This window comes from Branchiostoma lanceolatum, chromosome 3 (genome assembly GCF_035083965.1).
Source record: "Branchiostoma lanceolatum isolate klBraLanc5 chromosome 3, klBraLanc5.hap2, whole genome shotgun sequence".
NCBI classification, from domain to species: domain Eukaryota; kingdom Metazoa; phylum Chordata; class Leptocardii; order Amphioxiformes; family Branchiostomatidae; genus Branchiostoma; species Branchiostoma lanceolatum.
The window spans coordinates 28511392-28529627 of NC_089724.1; the positions used below are offsets into that span (position 1 = coordinate 28511392).

General features: G+C 42.3%; 1 protein-coding gene and 1 long non-coding RNA gene across 2 annotated transcripts; both read left to right on the top strand.

The window, feature by feature from the left end:
* Positions 1 to 2624: 2624 nt before the first annotated feature.
* LOC136429527 (uncharacterized) lies at positions 2625 to 7018 on the top strand. Its single transcript, XM_066419359.1, has 5 exons — positions 2625 to 2788; positions 3861 to 4032; positions 4570 to 4694; positions 5700 to 5790; positions 6880 to 7018. The coding sequence occupies exons 1-5, from the start codon at positions 2625 to 2627 to the stop codon at positions 6949 to 6951; spliced, it is 624 nt and encodes a 207-aa protein (XP_066275456.1). The 3' UTR covers positions 6952 to 7018.
* An 8661-nt stretch (positions 7019 to 15679) lies between these two features.
* Positions 15680 to 16964, top strand: LOC136429349 (uncharacterized). The gene is made up of 2 exons (XR_010754743.1): positions 15680 to 15891; positions 16046 to 16964. It is a non-coding gene; the product is annotated as an uncharacterized lncRNA (long non-coding RNA).
* The last annotated feature ends 1272 nt before the right edge of the window (positions 16965 to 18236 follow it).

Consider the following 18236-nt stretch of genomic DNA (forward strand, 5'->3'; position numbering starts at 1 on the left):
AGGAGGGGGTTGGGGCGGCGGCCCGCTGGTTTGGACCCCCGGCTGGGGCGACTCCTGCTGCCGCCCCGCCCCATGTGAAGAAGGCGGTAGATCTTGGTCCTTGATTGAATAGTACACTCTCTCGGCTTCTTCGTACGTGTCTGAAGAAGTTCCTTGTCCCTCCTGCCGCTTGTCAGAAGCGCTGTTGCGCTGATGGACAGGAGGAAGTTGGGGCGGCGGCCGGCTACTTTGGCCGCTGCCGGGGCCGGAGAAAGGGGACCGGACCGACTCTGCTTGCTCGTACATCGCGACTATACTGTGCAGGCAACCGTCGCGCAGTGTATGAAGTAGTAAGAAATATATGAATATAGCAAATAATGCCTTAAGTAGTCTGACGACGTAAGGCCACTTTTTCCCTTATTTGGAGGGATGACGTGGCATTAGGTGGTGCAAATGGCATTTTTGCCAGTTTTCTGCAAGAGGCAGACCAATTTTCTTGGAAAATAAGTTAATCTGGGCTTGGAGGGAGAAATATCAAAAAGTGTTTACGTGAGAACTCTTAATGCAGTCGATGTATCCTCGTGTTTTTCTTGAGACTTTGCAAACCCTTTCTGTACTCTGTGCCAGTTTCCATCTATTTAGACGGATGATCTTCTGAGACCGTTTAATTGTTCCAAAATGAGATAATATTCTACAGTAGATTCCTCTTATTTCCATAACCGATTTGTCAGCGCATTTTATGCAATAGTAAGGAATAGTCAATTAACCCTAGGAGGCAAAATGAACGGTACTTAGGGGGGAGGGGGTCGTAGTGGTTACAGGATGGCGCTTGAAAGAAATGCAACAAAATACACTCACTCCCAGGCTATAAAAAATATAACATATTGAATTCATAAGGATGTCATCAGATCATTTACACAAATGCTGAGTGCAAAGTAGGGCAAACGTACCGAAAATTGGCAATTCTATTATTCCGTATCACAACAAATAACAATGGAGACGCTATAGCATTTACAAAACTGTCGCTTGTTTACCAGTCGCATTTCACAATGTGTATTTCCATAGCCCCTACATTTGTATATGACTATTTGTTCTTTAACTTTCCTTGAAGATGTCGCCGATTCTAATATCAACTGGTTCCTGTTCAGAACCTTCCACAGTAACATTTGATACAGAATTGTTGAAAACTTTCATCGCTGTTCTACCAAAACTGAAGATGATTGGGATATCTCTAAGCAGATGTTGGAGAGGCTAATCGTCATGTTTATAAGCTCAAATCGGCACGCAGGCCGCTTTTCATTGAGGTCATGAGGGAAGAGGTAAGAGTCAGATACAATATTGCAGAGAAACACTGTCATTTGAGTCCTAATAACTCTATCAACATATATCATTACATATTTATGGTACAACAATGTACAATTGCTACAACATACAACATATGGTCGGGCGAAAGTTGGTTCATACTCCATGTCCGTTCGTTTTGCTCATTTTCGTTACTTCAAGAGTCTCAGATTCGAAGCCGTACGTGTGTCTGACTGTAGGCTATTCCAGACATTTGGGTCACCAATCAATTGCACATCAATGACTCACCCCCTCTCCCATAGAGTATAAAAATGTCGTATCGACACAACCTCAAGTACAAGTTTAAATCCACCGGAACGATTCCCAGGGTTGACTTTAATCATCCTGGAGACAACATTACTAGCTACTAGCGGCAGCACCGTGGACGTCGGTTCTCGGGGGCATGGTTGGGGTAAGGTACTGCATGTGTAACATTGGTTTTGAGCAGCAAACATAGCGGACAATACGTTGATGAAAGTTAGACATCCAGGTGGTGAGATACGCCAAAAATAATTACTCAAGCAACTGGATAAAATTTTGAAACAGTCAGACGTTTCAGACAACATCCGCTGTCTTTCGTCAGTGACTAACGATAGGACTGAGAACGCCAGGTTTTATACCAAAACTCTGAATAAGTATATTAATGAGGTTAAGATAATTTCCCGCCATCTAAAACACAACCAGGGACACTCATTCAATCTCGAATCCACGGACATCCTAGATCGTGAAGAACGCTGGTTCGAACGGGGAATTAGAGAAGCAATATATGAGAGGATGTACAACCCCGCTCTTAACAGGAAAGGGGGTCTACGCGTTGAACTTTCATGCACTTGGGATAATGTATTGCCCACCACCCCCACCCCCGGACAAACAACATTTAGTTACTGTACTAAAATCAACAGTAGCTAATTGAACTATTTGCACAAAACTTTGTCTTGCGTTAATCTTCTTTTAAAGACTATTTCAAGACATCCTAAATTGTCTTAACCTCATTAACATACCTATTCAGAGTTTTGGTATAAAACCTGGTGTTCTCAGTCCTATCGTTAGTCTCTGACGAAAGACAGTGGATGCTGTCTGAAACGTCTGACTGTTTCAAAATTTTATCCAGTTGCTTGAGTAATCATTTTTGGCGTAAAGCGGACAATACATACGCCATCTGTTGTCCCATGCCTAGGCTGCACATGATTGTTTATTGAGTTAGTCCTACTGACCTTTCACCCTAGCCTCTCATATCTCTTCGATATATATTTGATCAGTTCAAAGGGCAGTTTCCACAATCTGCACAAGGCACGGGCAAAAACATGCACGGAAAAAAACATGTCTTCCCGCTGGTGTCCGTTGTTCTTCTCGCGGCTGTGCACCTCTGCTGGGCCGCCAGCTGTGTGAAGACAGGTCCGTGCTCCTGTCGGATGGACGACGGCTCAGGGGTCATTGACCTCAGGCCTCTTGTCAACGGAAGCCCAACGTACGTACGGTCACCGAAAATAGTTACTCAAGCAACGGATACAAATTTGAAAATGTTATCCAATTGCTTCAGAAACTATTTTTGGCGTATCTTATGTCTAACTTACATCAACGTACGGTACCCTTTATGAAGGATTCGAGGTCACATTCGATGGCAAGTGACATATTCGTCGTACGGTCGCAAACTGAAGGCACTCGTGGGATAGCCATGCACGTGTCCTACAAAATTCAGCTGTCTCATTGCAGAAAAGATTCTTAGATCTAATCTCCAAATAGATCTCCACGGTGCCAAAATCGTACAAGTTAGCCAGAGAAGCTCCAGTCAGCCAGAGACGTTGTCAGGCACCGTCGAGTTGCAATAAAAACTCCTTCTGCCAGTTGGATACGGTCTTTGCAACCGTTGGGTCTGATTGTATACTACTTATATCCTTGTCAGCGGTTGATTCTATCATTGCTTGCGTGAAAATTCTACGGCATCAAAATCGTACGTTGACTTTTTGACGAATATGACCCCACCGTAAGGGCCTGGTCAAAAAACAATATTGTCGTACGACAGATTTACGATCGTTGCAAATTGAGGGTATTCCTGAGGACAGTCGTGGATGCGCCCTGCTATATCGAGCAGTGTAGTAACACTAGTTTGTACGTTAAGTACAAGCTGTTTAGGACCTGAATGATAGTTTTGAACCATTCACGATTTTATCGATGCATGCATGTGGTGCCTGGCGTCCAACAGGACGTCCCTAGCCGTCCGGATATACTCATCACCACTTGAGTGGAGTGAGGAAATTCGTGTTAAGTGCCTTTCCCAATGGCACAGCATCAGGATCTCCTAGGAGTTTGAACACAGGACATGTACTAGATTCTGAGTTAACCAACCAAAACGCAACGTAACACGATTCCACCCAAGATAACTTTGCCTCTACCAGGCTCCGCGGATCGCTGGGAAAATAGTAGAAATCGGCCAAATAGAGTGAACAGTGTCCGTAGTCCGCCTATTGACCTTCCCTGTATAGCGGAGTACCCTTGGCATACAATTCAGACTATTCGGCCGATTTCTACTATTTTCCCAGCGATCGCACGGATCGCCTGGTAGAGGCTACTCCATACCGACAGTGTCGGTGTTTGCGCTCCTTTTCCCTCTCCAGGTACAAGGACATAAAAAGCTCCTACATTCCTGACAGCTGGGTCTACTCGTACAACCCATGTGTACCGTTCTCCGAAGGCTCCTGCAAAAATGTATCCGTAAGTCTCCGCTTGCTACAATGTGGTGCTTTTATGCAATTTGTGAACCATGTCGCTGGACTTTTGGAAATGTGTTCTAATGTTGTTAGTTACAAGAATATTCATAAATCAGTGACTTATAAAAGGTAACGAAGTACGCACCTCCAAATTTTAGATGTCTACTGTACATCTTGATCACGGAGTGACCTAGTCTCGCGAGAACACGAGACTAGGACGAGACTTGTCAGGATCGTCCAGTCCACATCCAGTTGGAACGTGCTGGTATGAGCCATACCGAAGGTTGGGAGCTGCCCAAGTCCTACTTACCCCTACCCCGCAAGGAGGCGGGGGAGGCAGGACGATCTTCACAACTCTAGACCTAGTCTCGTGTTCTCGCGAGACTACAATGTAGGTCACTCCGTGATCAAGATAGTACAATAGACATCGAAAATTTGGAGGTGCGTATCTCGTTACCTTTTATAAGTCACTGATTGATGAATATTCTTGTAACTGTTATTATACGTGACTGATGAATCTCTTCAACGATAATGTTGTTAGGTTTGTGCCAAGGACAGACTAAACCAGCGGAAGTACGAGAGTTACGGCACGCAGGAGTCCGCGGTATTCAGGTCTGACACGGGTGTGGGGCTCGTCCTGGGGTACGTGGACTCACCCTCGCTCAGGTCAGTCAGCATTTTGTCAGTATATGAACGTATATTAAACATTACAGTAACTTTGTTGTCTGGGTAGGCGCTGTAGAACTGGTGACTTTTCCACACATAACGTGAATGACAACTGTTGACTACAGGGTAGGCGCTGTAGAACTGGTGACTTTTCCACACATAACGTAAATGACAACTGTTGACTACAGGGTAGTACGTGCAACTGGTGACTTTTCCACACATAACGTGAATGAAAACTGTTGACTACAGGGTAGTACGTGCTACCGGTGAATTTTCCACACATAACGTGAAGGAAAACTGTTGACTACAGAGTAGTTCGTGCTACTGGTGACTTTTCCACGCATAACGTGAATGAAAACTGTTGACCTCAGGGTAGTTCGTGCTACTGGTGGCTTTTCCACGCATAACGTGAATGAAAACTGTTGACTACAGGGTAGGCGCTGTAGAACTGTGATGACTTTTACACGCATAACGTGAATGACAACTGTTGACTACAGGGTAGGCGCTGTAGAACTGTGGTGACTTTTCCACACATAACGTGAATGAAAACTGTTGACTACAGGGTAGGCGCTGTAGAACTGTGGTGACTTTTCCACACATAACGTGAATGAAAACTGTTGACTACAGGGAAGGCTCTGTATAACTGGTGACTTTTCCACACATAACGTGAATGTCAACTGTTGACTACAGGGTAGTACGTGCTACTGATGACTTTTCCACACATAATGTGAATGACAACTGTTGACTACAGGGTAGGCGCTGTAGAACTGTGGTTGCTTTTCCACACATAACGTGAATGAAAACTGTTGACTACAGGGTAGGCGCTGTAGAACTGTGGTGACTTTTCCACACATAACGTGAATGAAAACTGTTGACTACAGGGAAGGCTCTGTATAACTGGTGACTTTTCCACACATAACGTGAATGTCAACTGTTGACTACAGGGTAGTACGTGCTACTGATGACTTTTCCACACATAATGTGAATGACAACTGTTGACTACAGGGTAGGCGCTGTAGAACTGTGGTGCGTGGAGAAGAGCCAGCCACAAAACTTCACCGTTGCCGGACGACATCCTGTGTTCCCAAACACCGTTGTAAGTGAATAGCACTTTATTCACAACCACATGTGTGGCATGTGGCATCGTGTGGCGCAATCGGTAGGGAGTTTCGCCCAGAACCGAGAGGTCCCGGGTTCGAAACCACTGCTATGCCTCGATGTTGTGCCCTTGGGAAAGACACTTTACACGACTTTCCTCACTCCACCCAGGTGTGAATGGGTACCTGACTTCGGTTGGGGAAGGTCGTATTGAGGTCACCTGCTGGCGCCGAATGGCAGCCTCCCAGACCCTTGCGACAGTTCCACAAAGTGCATGTCTGGAGCAAATACGTATCTAAGTATGTGACTGTAACCCCTGCAGCAATTCAGCACTGACTATCATTGCACGGGTAAATTCTGACCAATAAACCATTATTATTACATATTTACATGAGCCAACGTTTCGATGACCGTCGTTCATCATCATCAGGGCAATACTGACTGATTTCACTGTGCACTGAGGCTAGGCATTACTGGTTCACAGTGCACTGAGGCTAGGTGTTATTCAGCTAACAATGCAGTCCCAAACGTAAAGTATTGTTACATTGATAGATATTGTTAAGCAACAATGGTGAGTTGATGGCTCATGTTAATACGTGGTTGTGAATAAAGAATTTTGCTATTCAATTATTCACCAGTACCTGATGATTTCATTCACGAAACCATTGTTGTAAGTAAGTTGATGAAAGTTAGACATCCAGGTAGTAAGATACGCCAAAAATAATTACTCAAGCAACTGGATACAATTTTGAAACAGTCATTGCTGTAAGTGTTCCATCATTACTTAGGATTAATAGTTTTGTCACTGAATGATCGTCTTGAGACTTTCTGACATTTTGCGTGAAAAATCTGCACTCCTGACAGGATGATAATTTTGCACTGCTGACAGGATCATCAGTAGAAAAAAATACACAGTGCACTTTTTTTCTACTGCTGACAGGATCATCCTGACATTAGTCACTTCCATGTCAGAACATGTGCCCGGATCTAATCCAATCTAACTATTTAGTCAGTATAAAGACACTAAATGATGACGTACAGTTGTGAATTATTACCATTGATTTCACCCGATGATGTTTCCCTACAGATCATGGCCCTGTTCAGCCCCTGCTGCTGTCCGGGAGCAGGACCAAACTGCGCAGACTCAGCAACTTTGTGAACAGGAGAGCCAGCTATGTTTTGTTAACTGCGATGGACTTTGTGTTAATCTGCATTATTTCAGTATTGAGTTAATATGCTATGATTTGATATTTAATTTTTATATGCAATCAATTATTATGTTTTTCATCATTTTGTTACTATCATAATCGTCTGATTTGTTGTGATATTGTTGTCACTTATTACTAGTATACTATAATTATGTTATGAATTGTTAGATTTATGTTATTGTTTTGCTTATGTTTTTGGTAACTGCGATGGACTCTGTGTTAATCTCTATTATTTCAGTATCAAGTTATGCTATGATTTGATATATACTTTCTATATGCAACCAATTACTATTTTGTCAGGATTAATTATGTTATGAATTGTTAGATTTATGTTATTTTTTTGTTAATCTAGATGGGGGAAGACCTTGTATAATCCATCATGGCTTTTTTTCTTCCCCCAGAACGTTTTTTGTTCTATCCTTTCAATTATGTACTACAAACGTATTCTAATATGTGCAAATAAATCAAATCAAATGAAGCTTGAACACCCTGGATTTTCTACCATGCCGGATTGCTGATTTATTTTGCCAAATCATATTCACATTTGTTTTCTAGGGATCGGGCGAAAGTAATATCGCTTACAATACATTACTACATGATTCTTATCATAAATCAATGGAGGATCTTTCCTATTAGATACACATGAGAAGAAGATCAACAAAATAACTAGAAAGGCAACATTTGCGAGCAAATACAGCATGTTTAGCCATACTCCTCGCCATGCAAAAAATGGACTCTCCCAAAATAACAATGGACCATTCTAAAATACTTGCACTAAAAAAATGAATCACCCCAGTCCAAAATTGAGTCTTCCAGTAGCACCTCAACACAATATGGACCAGTCCACAACCATATCCACTAATTGATTAACAAATACACTTCTGCTAAAAAATGGACTTTTTCATAATCATTCCAGCTCAAAATTGAAAGAAAGAATTAAAGAATCCTCCCCTTGCAAGAATGGGATATTCCGTGCCATTTCCATGTAAACCAGTCGAAAAATATCCGCTGAAAATTACACTCTTGCGCATAATCAACCCAGTTCAAAATTGAATTAAAAAAGATCAACCCCAGGGAAGAATGAAGTTTTCCATAGTATACATATGAAGATTTGACAGGAGACGAAGGAAATGACCAAAAACAACATATTTGAGTCAATTCAAAGTCACGGAGAGGGTTTTAATATAATATTTGTAATATGTTTGAACTATTTTGATTAAAAGAATGTCTAAGTCACAATAGTTCTATGTGTTCAAACAATTAGAATTGAAACTTATAACATGTTTGAACTTATTTCACATACGTTGGAAACATTTCGAACGTAACTACACAAAAATCTCTTTATTTAGAACAGTTTCAAACCATCTATCCAAATGTTTCAATGTTCGAACAATTTGTAACAAAAGATTTTCACAATTGCCCTCATAAACGAAGGTGCTGAGTCCTCCTGTGTGTTTCTGCCTATTTTCGGTGGCCGCGCTAGACCACCAGCGGATTTGTTTTGACGGAGCGTCACCCGCGCGCGACGATGTACACTGTTCGGCACCGCTAATATCCGGCATTTTCCCGCTCCAAAACACTCCACAAGACCCACGTTTTTAGTGTTTTGCCTCTTGTGCAACACGATTCGATTTGCATTACTAACGGGACGAAAATGATAGAAAAAATTCACCCCGTCCCGGCGTCCGTCCCAAAAACATGAACGACATGAAAATATATTTTCTTACAGATTCAATCACGAAAATCAACAGCATGGGATTCCAAATTTTCGCAACGGCCGACCATTTATCATGGTTGAACTTCCTTCCAAGGCGTGCGATAGATAAACATTCCCGGCACATGATAGTCACTAGTACCAGACTAACGCAAGCTCATGATGATAATAGGGAGAAAGTTTGTCAGTGAAGTTTGGCCACCAGAGGGTACATTCATTTAACGTTACAAGCTAGCGCAAAGGGGCGAATCATTGACCTTACCGGGGACTGACTCTACTGGCCTAATCATTCCTTTTTTGCCGAATTCTACGATCCATACGCCCGTACGTAGGACATGTAGGAAGGCCTGGTGGTGGACGCTACACATCACGGGAGACGCGTGTTGGTCCGAGACAGACAGCGGCGTGCTTTCGATCGCGTAGCGGCGACGCACCGCTGCGACAACGTGCGGGACCAAAACGCCTGTCCCCAGTGAGACCATGTGTTTTGCGCGGCATGCCCCGAATCCGTCTACCATTGCTGAATGTAGCCCGATTCATAGAGGTCTATTTTGTAAGCATTATTTCATGTACCCCTCAGCGTGAGAATTCCTTGTGCAACACTTCGCTACATTATATGTTTAAGTTTCCCCGCGCACCGCCTACCACCCGCCTTTGATCATGTATGAAGTCGGCGGCAGAGAGAGATCATTAATCAATTTTGACAGGAGTGTCGCGCCAGTCTGAGGAGAAACGATCTCCCGTGTTGTGTTGAAGAATTTGGAGTTTGAAAATATCTGGAATAACTAATGCTAGAATAAACATTCACAAAATCATTGATTTAACTTGTTTTCTGTTATGAAATTTCCTAAACTGCAATTTCACCACTGAGTTTAAGGGAACATGGTGTTTTCCCGATAATCACGTTAAATGTTTATGTCCGGTCTTTCCTCCTCGTAAGCAAACTTCCAGCTTGGCCAGGTGCAAGGCACTCGGGGTCAATGACCTGTAGGTCATATGTAGTATTGAAAGTGACAGAAGTGGCAAATATTGTCAAGAAAGCCCAAAATAAATCGTTTTGAATATATGTATGCCAAAAATGGGAATGTAGTCCTTTAAATATTTGTTCAAGCCACATATGCAGCAAATTTCAGGTCATTCGGTTGAAATACCAGGGCGCAGGAGGCCAAGATATGCTAAAAATAGCCTAAAAACCTCAATAAAATCACTTTCAAGGTCAATATCAAAAAAAGGAAAAGAACGCACATTGGTTTTTGCCTACATTACCTCTGTACCAAATTTCAGGTCATTTGGTCAAAAAATGACAGAGATGAATCGATTTGAAGATTTGACAGGAGGAGAAGAAGAAGAAGAAGAAGAAACATGAGAGAAAACTAGAAAGGCCGTCATTTGCCCCTGAGCAAATACAGCATGTTTAGCCATACTCCTCCCCATGCAAGAAGTGGGCTGTCCCAAAATAATACCTGGGCAAATCGAAATATTAACTGCATGTAGAAAGGCACCATTTGCGAGAGCATTATACTTCGACAATCTCCCTCCTGATGCATAAATGGACTGTTCCAAAATCACCCGTACAAAAACTCTCTCTACAAGTTCTGCGAGACCCCAAGAGCTTCTTACTGCAAAGGCTTGCGTGTGCTCCTGCAATATGACCTCAGGTGACCTAAATAGAACACGCGTTCTTTGGCCAGTAGCAAATGGAACGCGGGGAGCCTTAGATAGAACATGGATTCCTTGGCCAGCAGCAAATAGAACATGGAACGGGGATACCACTTTTGGCCTGTTTTTGGTCTGAAAATGGGCCCAAAAGTCCCCAAAATGAAGCATTCTGAAGTGATGTACACCAGAAATGTGATTGAAGTCCTGTCGGGACATGTTCAAGGCACCCTTGTACCGAATTTCAAGTCACTTGCTTGCAAAACCAGGGCACAGGACCCCAAAATATAAAAATTGTCTAGAAATGCCCCAAAAAACCTCCATAAAAATGATTTTAAGGCCTGTTTCAACAAAATTAAAAAATCGCATGAGGGTATTTACCATCTTTACCTACATGCCAAATTTCAGGCCGTTTGGCCCAAAAATGACGGAGTAGATTCCATTTGAAGATATGGCAGAAGAAGGAGAAGAAGAAGAAGAAGAACGTGAACAAAAACAATATGTTGAGCCATACTAGGTATGGCTAAACATAACAATATGTTTAGCCATACTTATGGCTAAACATAACAACTAGAGTTCCACGAACACATTATCTTCGCCAAATAATCCAGGCTTATTATGGATAGTGATTGATATTTATTTACATGCTTTAATATCACCCCCTGAAAATGTGATCATACACAATGCCATTTGGATGTTATGAGGGGGGAAGTCTAGATAGGGTTAAAATCATTTGGTGGTACAGGACTAGTATACAATTTCAGTGGTCATGAAAATATCTGAGTATATTGATATCATATGGGCCCTTAAAGGTTTGAAATTGCAGTGTCGTAAGTTGAAAGTGATGACGAAATGGTACAGTCAATATATATGAATATAGACTAAATCGTTATTCCATGTCATACACATTTTGAAAGACATTGATAGTGAATGTGACTTTTCCGTACTTAGCAGTGGTGCAGTTTTGGAACAGTGTACTCTCCAAGCAGAGCAGTGTGTCCGGCTGGTTTTTGACGTGTTGTTAGGTGTTTTTGTCAGGCTTTCTATTCTGTCCCCTTTTCGCTATGTCACCAACGTGCTTTGGACAAAAATGCCTGAACTGAACACGTGAAAAACCAGCCGGACCCACACCTCTGCTTGAAAAGTAGTGTTGTTCTTCATTTGTTTAATAAAATATATGACCTACTTTTGGTCCGCGGTAGGCTACCGATCTTCTGAAGGTCTCTCGCGTGGGTTGCGCGTTTGCTTAGAACATGTGTCGGAATTAGGGCCTCCCCCGTTATGTAGCTCCAGAACAGACTCGATCGGAGAATTTCTGTAGTCTTACTTTGTTTTTTCCGTAAGTTTGGTCACCAGGATACAGGGAAACAAATTTAAGTACTTCTCATCGTGACATTTGAAGTTCATGCGTTTTACTGTGAAAGTTGATATTTTGTCATTCCTTCCTTTCTGTCCTAAACGCCATTAATTTGGGCACTTTTTATTCAAGGCGTGTGCAAAACCTAACGATGCAACATACATACATTACCGGTCTCCAAGCAAATGTTTGAGGAGGCGAAATCGTTACGTTTTCCTAACAGAAAAGGGCAGCTGGGAAAACGTGACGATTAGCCTCTCCAACATCTGCTTGGAGATATCCCAATCATCTTCAGGTTTCGCGGAACAGCGATGAAAGTTTTGATATCAACAATTCTGTATCAAATATTACTGTGGAAGGTTCTCTACATGAACCATTTGATATCAGAATCGGCGACATCTGCCAGGAAAGTTAAAGAACAAATAGTCATATACAAATGTAGGGGCTATGGAAATACACATTGTGAAATGTGACTGGTAAACAAGCGACAGTTTTGTAAAAGCTATAGCGTCTCCATTGTTATTTGTTGTGATACGGAATAATTGAATTGCCAATTTTCGGTACGGTTGCCATACTTTGCACTCAACATGTGTAAATGAACTGATGACATCCTTATGAATTCAACAAGTTACATTTTTTATAACCTGGAAGTGAGTGTATTTGTTGCATTTCTTTCAAGCGCCATCCTGTAACCACTACGACCCCCTCCCCCCTAAGTGCCGCTCATTTTGCCTCCTAGGGTTAATGGACTATTCCTTACTATTGCATAAAATGCACTGACAAATCGGTTATGGAAATAAGAGGAATCTACTGTAGAATATTATCTCATTTTGGAACAATTAAACTGTCTCAGAAGATCATCCGTCTGAATAGATGGAAACTGGCACAGAGTACAGAAAGGGTTGCAAAGTCTCAAGAAAAACACGAGGATACATCGACTACATTAAGAGTTCTCACGTAAACACTTTTTGATGTGTCTCCCTCCCAGCCCAGATTAACTTATTTTCCAAGAAAATTGGTCTGCCTCTTGCAGAAAAACAAAATGCCATTCGCACCACCTAATGCCACGTCATCCCTCCAAATAAGGGGAAAAGTGGCCTTACGTCGTCAGACTACTTAAGGCATTATTTGCTATATTCATATATTTCTTACTACTTCATACACTGCGCGACGGTTGCCTGCACAGTATAGTCGCGATGTACGAGCAAGCAGAGTCGGTCCGGTCCCCTTTCTCCGGCCCCGGCAGCGGCCAAAGCAGCCGGCCGCCGCCCCAACTTCCTCCTGTCCATCAGCGCAACAGCGCTTCTGACAAGCGGCAGGAGGGACAAGTAACTTCTTCAGACACGTACGAAGAAGCCGAGAGAGTGTACTATTCAATCAAGGACCAAGATCTACCGCCTTCTTCACATGGGGCGGGGCGGCAGCAGGAGTCGCCCCAGCCGGGGGTCCAAACCAGCGGGCCGCCGCCCCAACCCCCTCCTGCCCATCAGAGTGGCTCACGCGGGCGTGGCCGCCATGGCAACTGCGCTTCTGACAAGTTGGAAGAAGAGCAAGAAAAAGTACCACACACGTACGAAGAAGCCGGCGCGACGTACACGTCTACAGGTAACCAACTGTTTGTAACCTTTTCAGTAGGTATTTGAACGATAAGAATAAGTTTTCTTCATTAATCAAGAGGGTGTACATGATCACTTACGTATTCTAACATACTTTGCAGTATCTGGAAAAATGGATGATTAAGGTCTGAAAATGTTTGTTTCAATATTCATATAAATTGAGTGGTAAGTATGAAGCGAGAAATACCATATTGGAGATCCAAATAAAACAAACAAGCAAACATTCAAACCGATAGCGAGGACACTACTTACAATGCGTGCCTCATGTACAAATCCTCAGTAGGAGACGCTAACATTCTCACATTGAAGGTCATTTTGATAGTTTGATGGAATTCACAGCTTCGTTACACTGTTCCCGCAACGGCGGTCCACAATCTAGGCCTGGCGACATTTTGGTTTTTGTGTCATCTTACTTATTTGCTTATTCATTTATCAACATATTCATTTATCAACATGTAGACTCATATATATTCAACGTCCCCATACCTTCGCCAAGCGCTGTTTTATGTAACTATGAAAACACCTAATCTGTATGATATATGATTCAAAATTTGCATTTTAAATGCATATAGCGCAAATATGAATTCATTCCATCATTTATCATTGAGTTTGTACATCTTTTGTCCAACAGATATGCGAATGTTCTCATTAGCATAGTTTACACAGATTTCTTATCCAAGCTTTCCAAACTGGATATGTTGCAAATATCTAAATTCTATCCTTCTTTAGGAAAGTATTGTAGCATTTCCTCAGTCATTATGCAAATGATGTCCACATCTACCATAATCCATGCACCAATAATGCAGGTTTTCTCATTAAATACCTACAGTTTTTTTTCTTTCTTATTGCTGGTCAACAATAAAAGAATATATCATTAGAAAACTGTATTACACAGAAAGAGAAAACAGCCGGAAGGAGTCCGCAACCGAGGCTACAAGATCTAACCCATTCTTTGCCCAAGACTTAACCACATAACAACTTTCATCGCAATCCATCAATACTCTTGAGTTTTGTGCTGCTAAACCGCAATCACGCCTAGAATCGCTACCGTAAAGGTAATAATGATCATCTGAGCCAAATTGATATTTCTAACAGACCGCACGTATTCTGGTGGAGCAAGCGGCTGCCGTTCACTCTGTAGCTTCATCCGCTCCAACCACAGCTGCATGGGCGCCGGGATCGCGGTGCTGCTCGCTGTGGGACTCGCCCCTCTGGCGTTCATCAATAAAGAGGTAAACAATCTTGTAACTTAAATCCTGTTTCGAAACTATTCTTTTCTGAAATTGTCGTTCTTAGAGACTGTAAATGTCGAATTATTGCTGTTTCTGTCAATTCTTTCTCGTTTGATATTCTGACATACCTGTTTAGGAAATATCCCTACTGTCCACCACTGTTGGTGCCTTGAAGTGCGACCAAGACGACATGTCCACCGCTGTTGACGCCTTGAAGCGCGACCAAGACGGCATGCGCCAACTGACCACCACTGTTGACGCCTTAAAGCGTGACCAAGACGGCATGCGCCAACTTTCCACCACTGTTGACGCCTTAAAGCGTGACCAAGACGACATGCGCCAACTGTCCACCACTGTTGACGCCTTAAAGCATGACCAAGATGACATGCGGCAACTGTCCACCACTGTTGACGCCTTGAAGCGCGATCTGGACAAGGAGCGAAGCCGAACCGCCGCCTTGGAGCAGCGTCTTAACGAGATGAATAAGAAGCCACGTAAGTTAGTTTTCAGTTATAATTGTACTATTTGTGATGTCATATTGAAAAAATTATCATCATTTGCATAAAAACAGCTACCACGTGTAATTGTGACATTCATAACCATAGTATCTCCTTCATCATACATACATATACATATACCTATACATATACCTTTACCCATACATTAACATATACATATACCTATACATATACCTATACATATTCATATACATATACATATACATATACATATACATATACATATACATATACATAAACATATGTCTGTTTTCATGTCTTAACATGTCACAGACACATACTACATGTACCAACTATACATCATAAGGGGAGATCTAGTCTTTTGAGGAAGTCAACGTAATAATCTGTGTTCGTTTTTCACATTACCCATACCCTATTCCTTTTTGGCCTGTTGTTTTCCAGCATCTTGTCCTGAGGGTTACACAATATGGCGTGGAATCTGCTACAAGGCCTTCGACACCAAGAAGACCTTCAGCGGAGCGGCCGCGGCCTGTCGTGAAGACGGCGGTACCCTCGCCATGTCCCGAGACGCTGAGACCAGGGCTTTCCTGGCCTCCTTGCACAAATCCGTGAGCGACAATGATGCCTTCTGGTCCGGGCTGCACGATCCGCACGATAAGGGAAGCTTTGAGTGGGTGGATGGTTCTGCACTTGAGACGTACAACTCCTCGGCTACGGGACAACAATACGACCCTGATGGGAAATATGATTGCGTTATTCATTCCGCATGGTCTTCCCGGAAAGACGAGTGGGTGCCATGCAACCGGCGATATAGCTTCATATGCAAGGCTGTTCCAGGTACTTCTTATAACCGTGCCGTTTCCTGAAACCCTTCCATCTAGTATAGATATCACAGCTTAAGTATACATCTGAATAAGCACCTTAGATCACCAGTATCAAATGCTATGTAGAAAAACATTCTTCCACATTTCATCTGTGCTAATTTTTCCAGGAGGTCTATAGACGACAAGCGGAACTCTCGCCACCGATGTACAACGGCTCTCCGAGCATCTGCAGTGGAACTAACCAGTAAAACGTCAGAACTGTAATTATAGCAGTGGGCAAAATCAGCATTTTTCTCAAATGATCTTAGGAGTTTGATCATCAGAAATTGTGATGGGATACCAAAGCAATACTTTATGGTATACCGGTAGTCACGCTTCAGTTTTCGTGTAGAAAGAATTTACAGATGTTTTTGCATGTTTCAGTTATCATTTACGGAACGGCAGAAATCAGAAAGGCAGTAGAAAGCCTGTCAGGAAAATGCCCATCCTTCGTAAGACTGTAGATCCGTCTGCACTCCAACTTTAACTCAAGACGCTAATGACAGAGTTTCTGCCATGTTTGGCTCAGGTGGAGAAGTTCGAGGGTTGTCTAAAAAAGGAAACTTAACGTTTGTCTATTTGCAGGGCAACGAAATTCAATTCCCGTTTTTAGATTGTATAGTACTTTTCTGATTGTACACCAGTTTTTAAATTGTATAGTAGTTTTCAGATTGTATAGTAGATTTCAGATTGTATAGTAGTTTTCTCATCGTATACCAGTTTTTAAATTGTAAAGTAGTTTTCAGATTGTATAGCAGTTTTCAGATTGTATAGTAGTTTTCTCATTGTATACCAGGTTTTAAATTGTATAGTAGTTTTCAGATTGAATACCAGTTTTCAGATTGTATAAGAAAGACAGCAGAGTGCCAGAACTGCTGGTATTTATAAATGTGTGCTTCTTTGTTGTAAGGACTAACAAAGTGTCAGAGTTTTTTCTTGCCGTTATCAAAAGTTTGTATGCTGTGCTCATTGAAGACTTAAACCACCGAAGAAGCCAGATTAGCAAACTATCTGTGTGACAAACTGAATAAAAGTTCTAAACGTGAACTATTCGGCTCCGACTGTCTTACTGAGGGGTAACTGCGGTGAGAAAGATGTTGGTTAGCGTGAGTATTAGTCCGGTCCATACATTATAGTTATCCAGCTTTTGGACATTGACCATTGAAACAACATGAGGCATGAGGGTGCGGTGCTTATAATTTGCGATGTTTGCGGTTGAGTTGAGTGTGGGTTATGATAGTAGGTATACATGCCTGTATCATAGTGCAGGGTACGTTGTCCCCAAAACTTCGTACCTGCATGTGGATTGAATGATAGTTGTGGTGAAATATTGTCAGAAAATGTTACACTTTGGTGTTGTACAATGTCATGCAATCTTTAAGTATTCAGTTAAGACCCTGATGGTAAAATTGGTCCAAGTTTGAAGTTGTTGTATATTAGTTATAGTTTCTATGGAAACAGTGGTGCATGAAAAAGGCACAGAAAATCTACGCTTACCTCGCAAAAATGATATATTTCATGCTTCTACCTCCCAGCCCCCACAATTCACTTCTTTTCCCAGAAAATTGGTCTGCCTCTTGCAGAAAAACAAAACGTCATTCGCAACACGTCATATCGCGTCTTCCCTCCAAATATCGGTAGATAGGTTTGAACTTCTTCAGACTAATCATGGCATTCTTGTTCATATTCATGCACCTTGGCGTTGGCTGCTATACTGTTCGCCTGTTGTCTGCACAGTACGGTCGAAATGTACGAGCAAGCAGAGCCGGTCCGGTTGCCTTTCTCCGACCCCGGCAGCGGCCAAACCAGCAGCGAGCCGCCGCCCCAACTCCCTCCTGTCCATCAGAGTGGCTCTCGCGGGCGTGGCCGCCGTGGCAACGGCGCTTCAGACAAGTTTCAGGAGGAGATAGAAGCGTCTTCACACACGTACGAAGAAGCCGAGGCGGTGAATCGTCACGCAACTGCAGGTAGCCGACGCTTTCGTAACGTGTTTTTAACGTATTTGTACAATAAGAAGACATAATTATGTCCGGTAGAGATGGTGAATTTACGCATCATTACTTGCTTTGCAGTTTAGGTAATTTAATGATAATGCTGTTGGAATTATAATTATCATATTCAATGTTGAAGAAGTGAAAAATAAATTCCCTATTGCCATATATATTTTAAAATTGGCTGTGATAAATTCAATTTGAAACGATATTGCATTTAATTGTACCGTTCAGCACCGTTATACCCGCTTTTAATAGTGTGGAAGTTATTAAAAATCATATCGCTCAATTATGGTGACTTGCACGTGCTATGAATGTAATTTTATAT

Coding starts and splice junctions, on each gene's coding strand:
- LOC136429527 (XM_066419359.1), top strand. CDS start 2,625: ATGCACGGAAAAAAACATGTCTTCCCGCTGGTGTCCGTTGTTCTTCTC. Junction 4,033..4,569: donor GCTCCTGCAAAAATGTATCC/GTAAGTCTCCGC, acceptor TAATGTTGTTAG/GTTTGTGCCAAGGACAGACT. Junction 5,791..6,879: donor CTGTGTTCCCAAACACCGTT/GTAAGTGAATAG, acceptor GTTTCCCTACAG/ATCATGGCCCTGTTCAGCCC.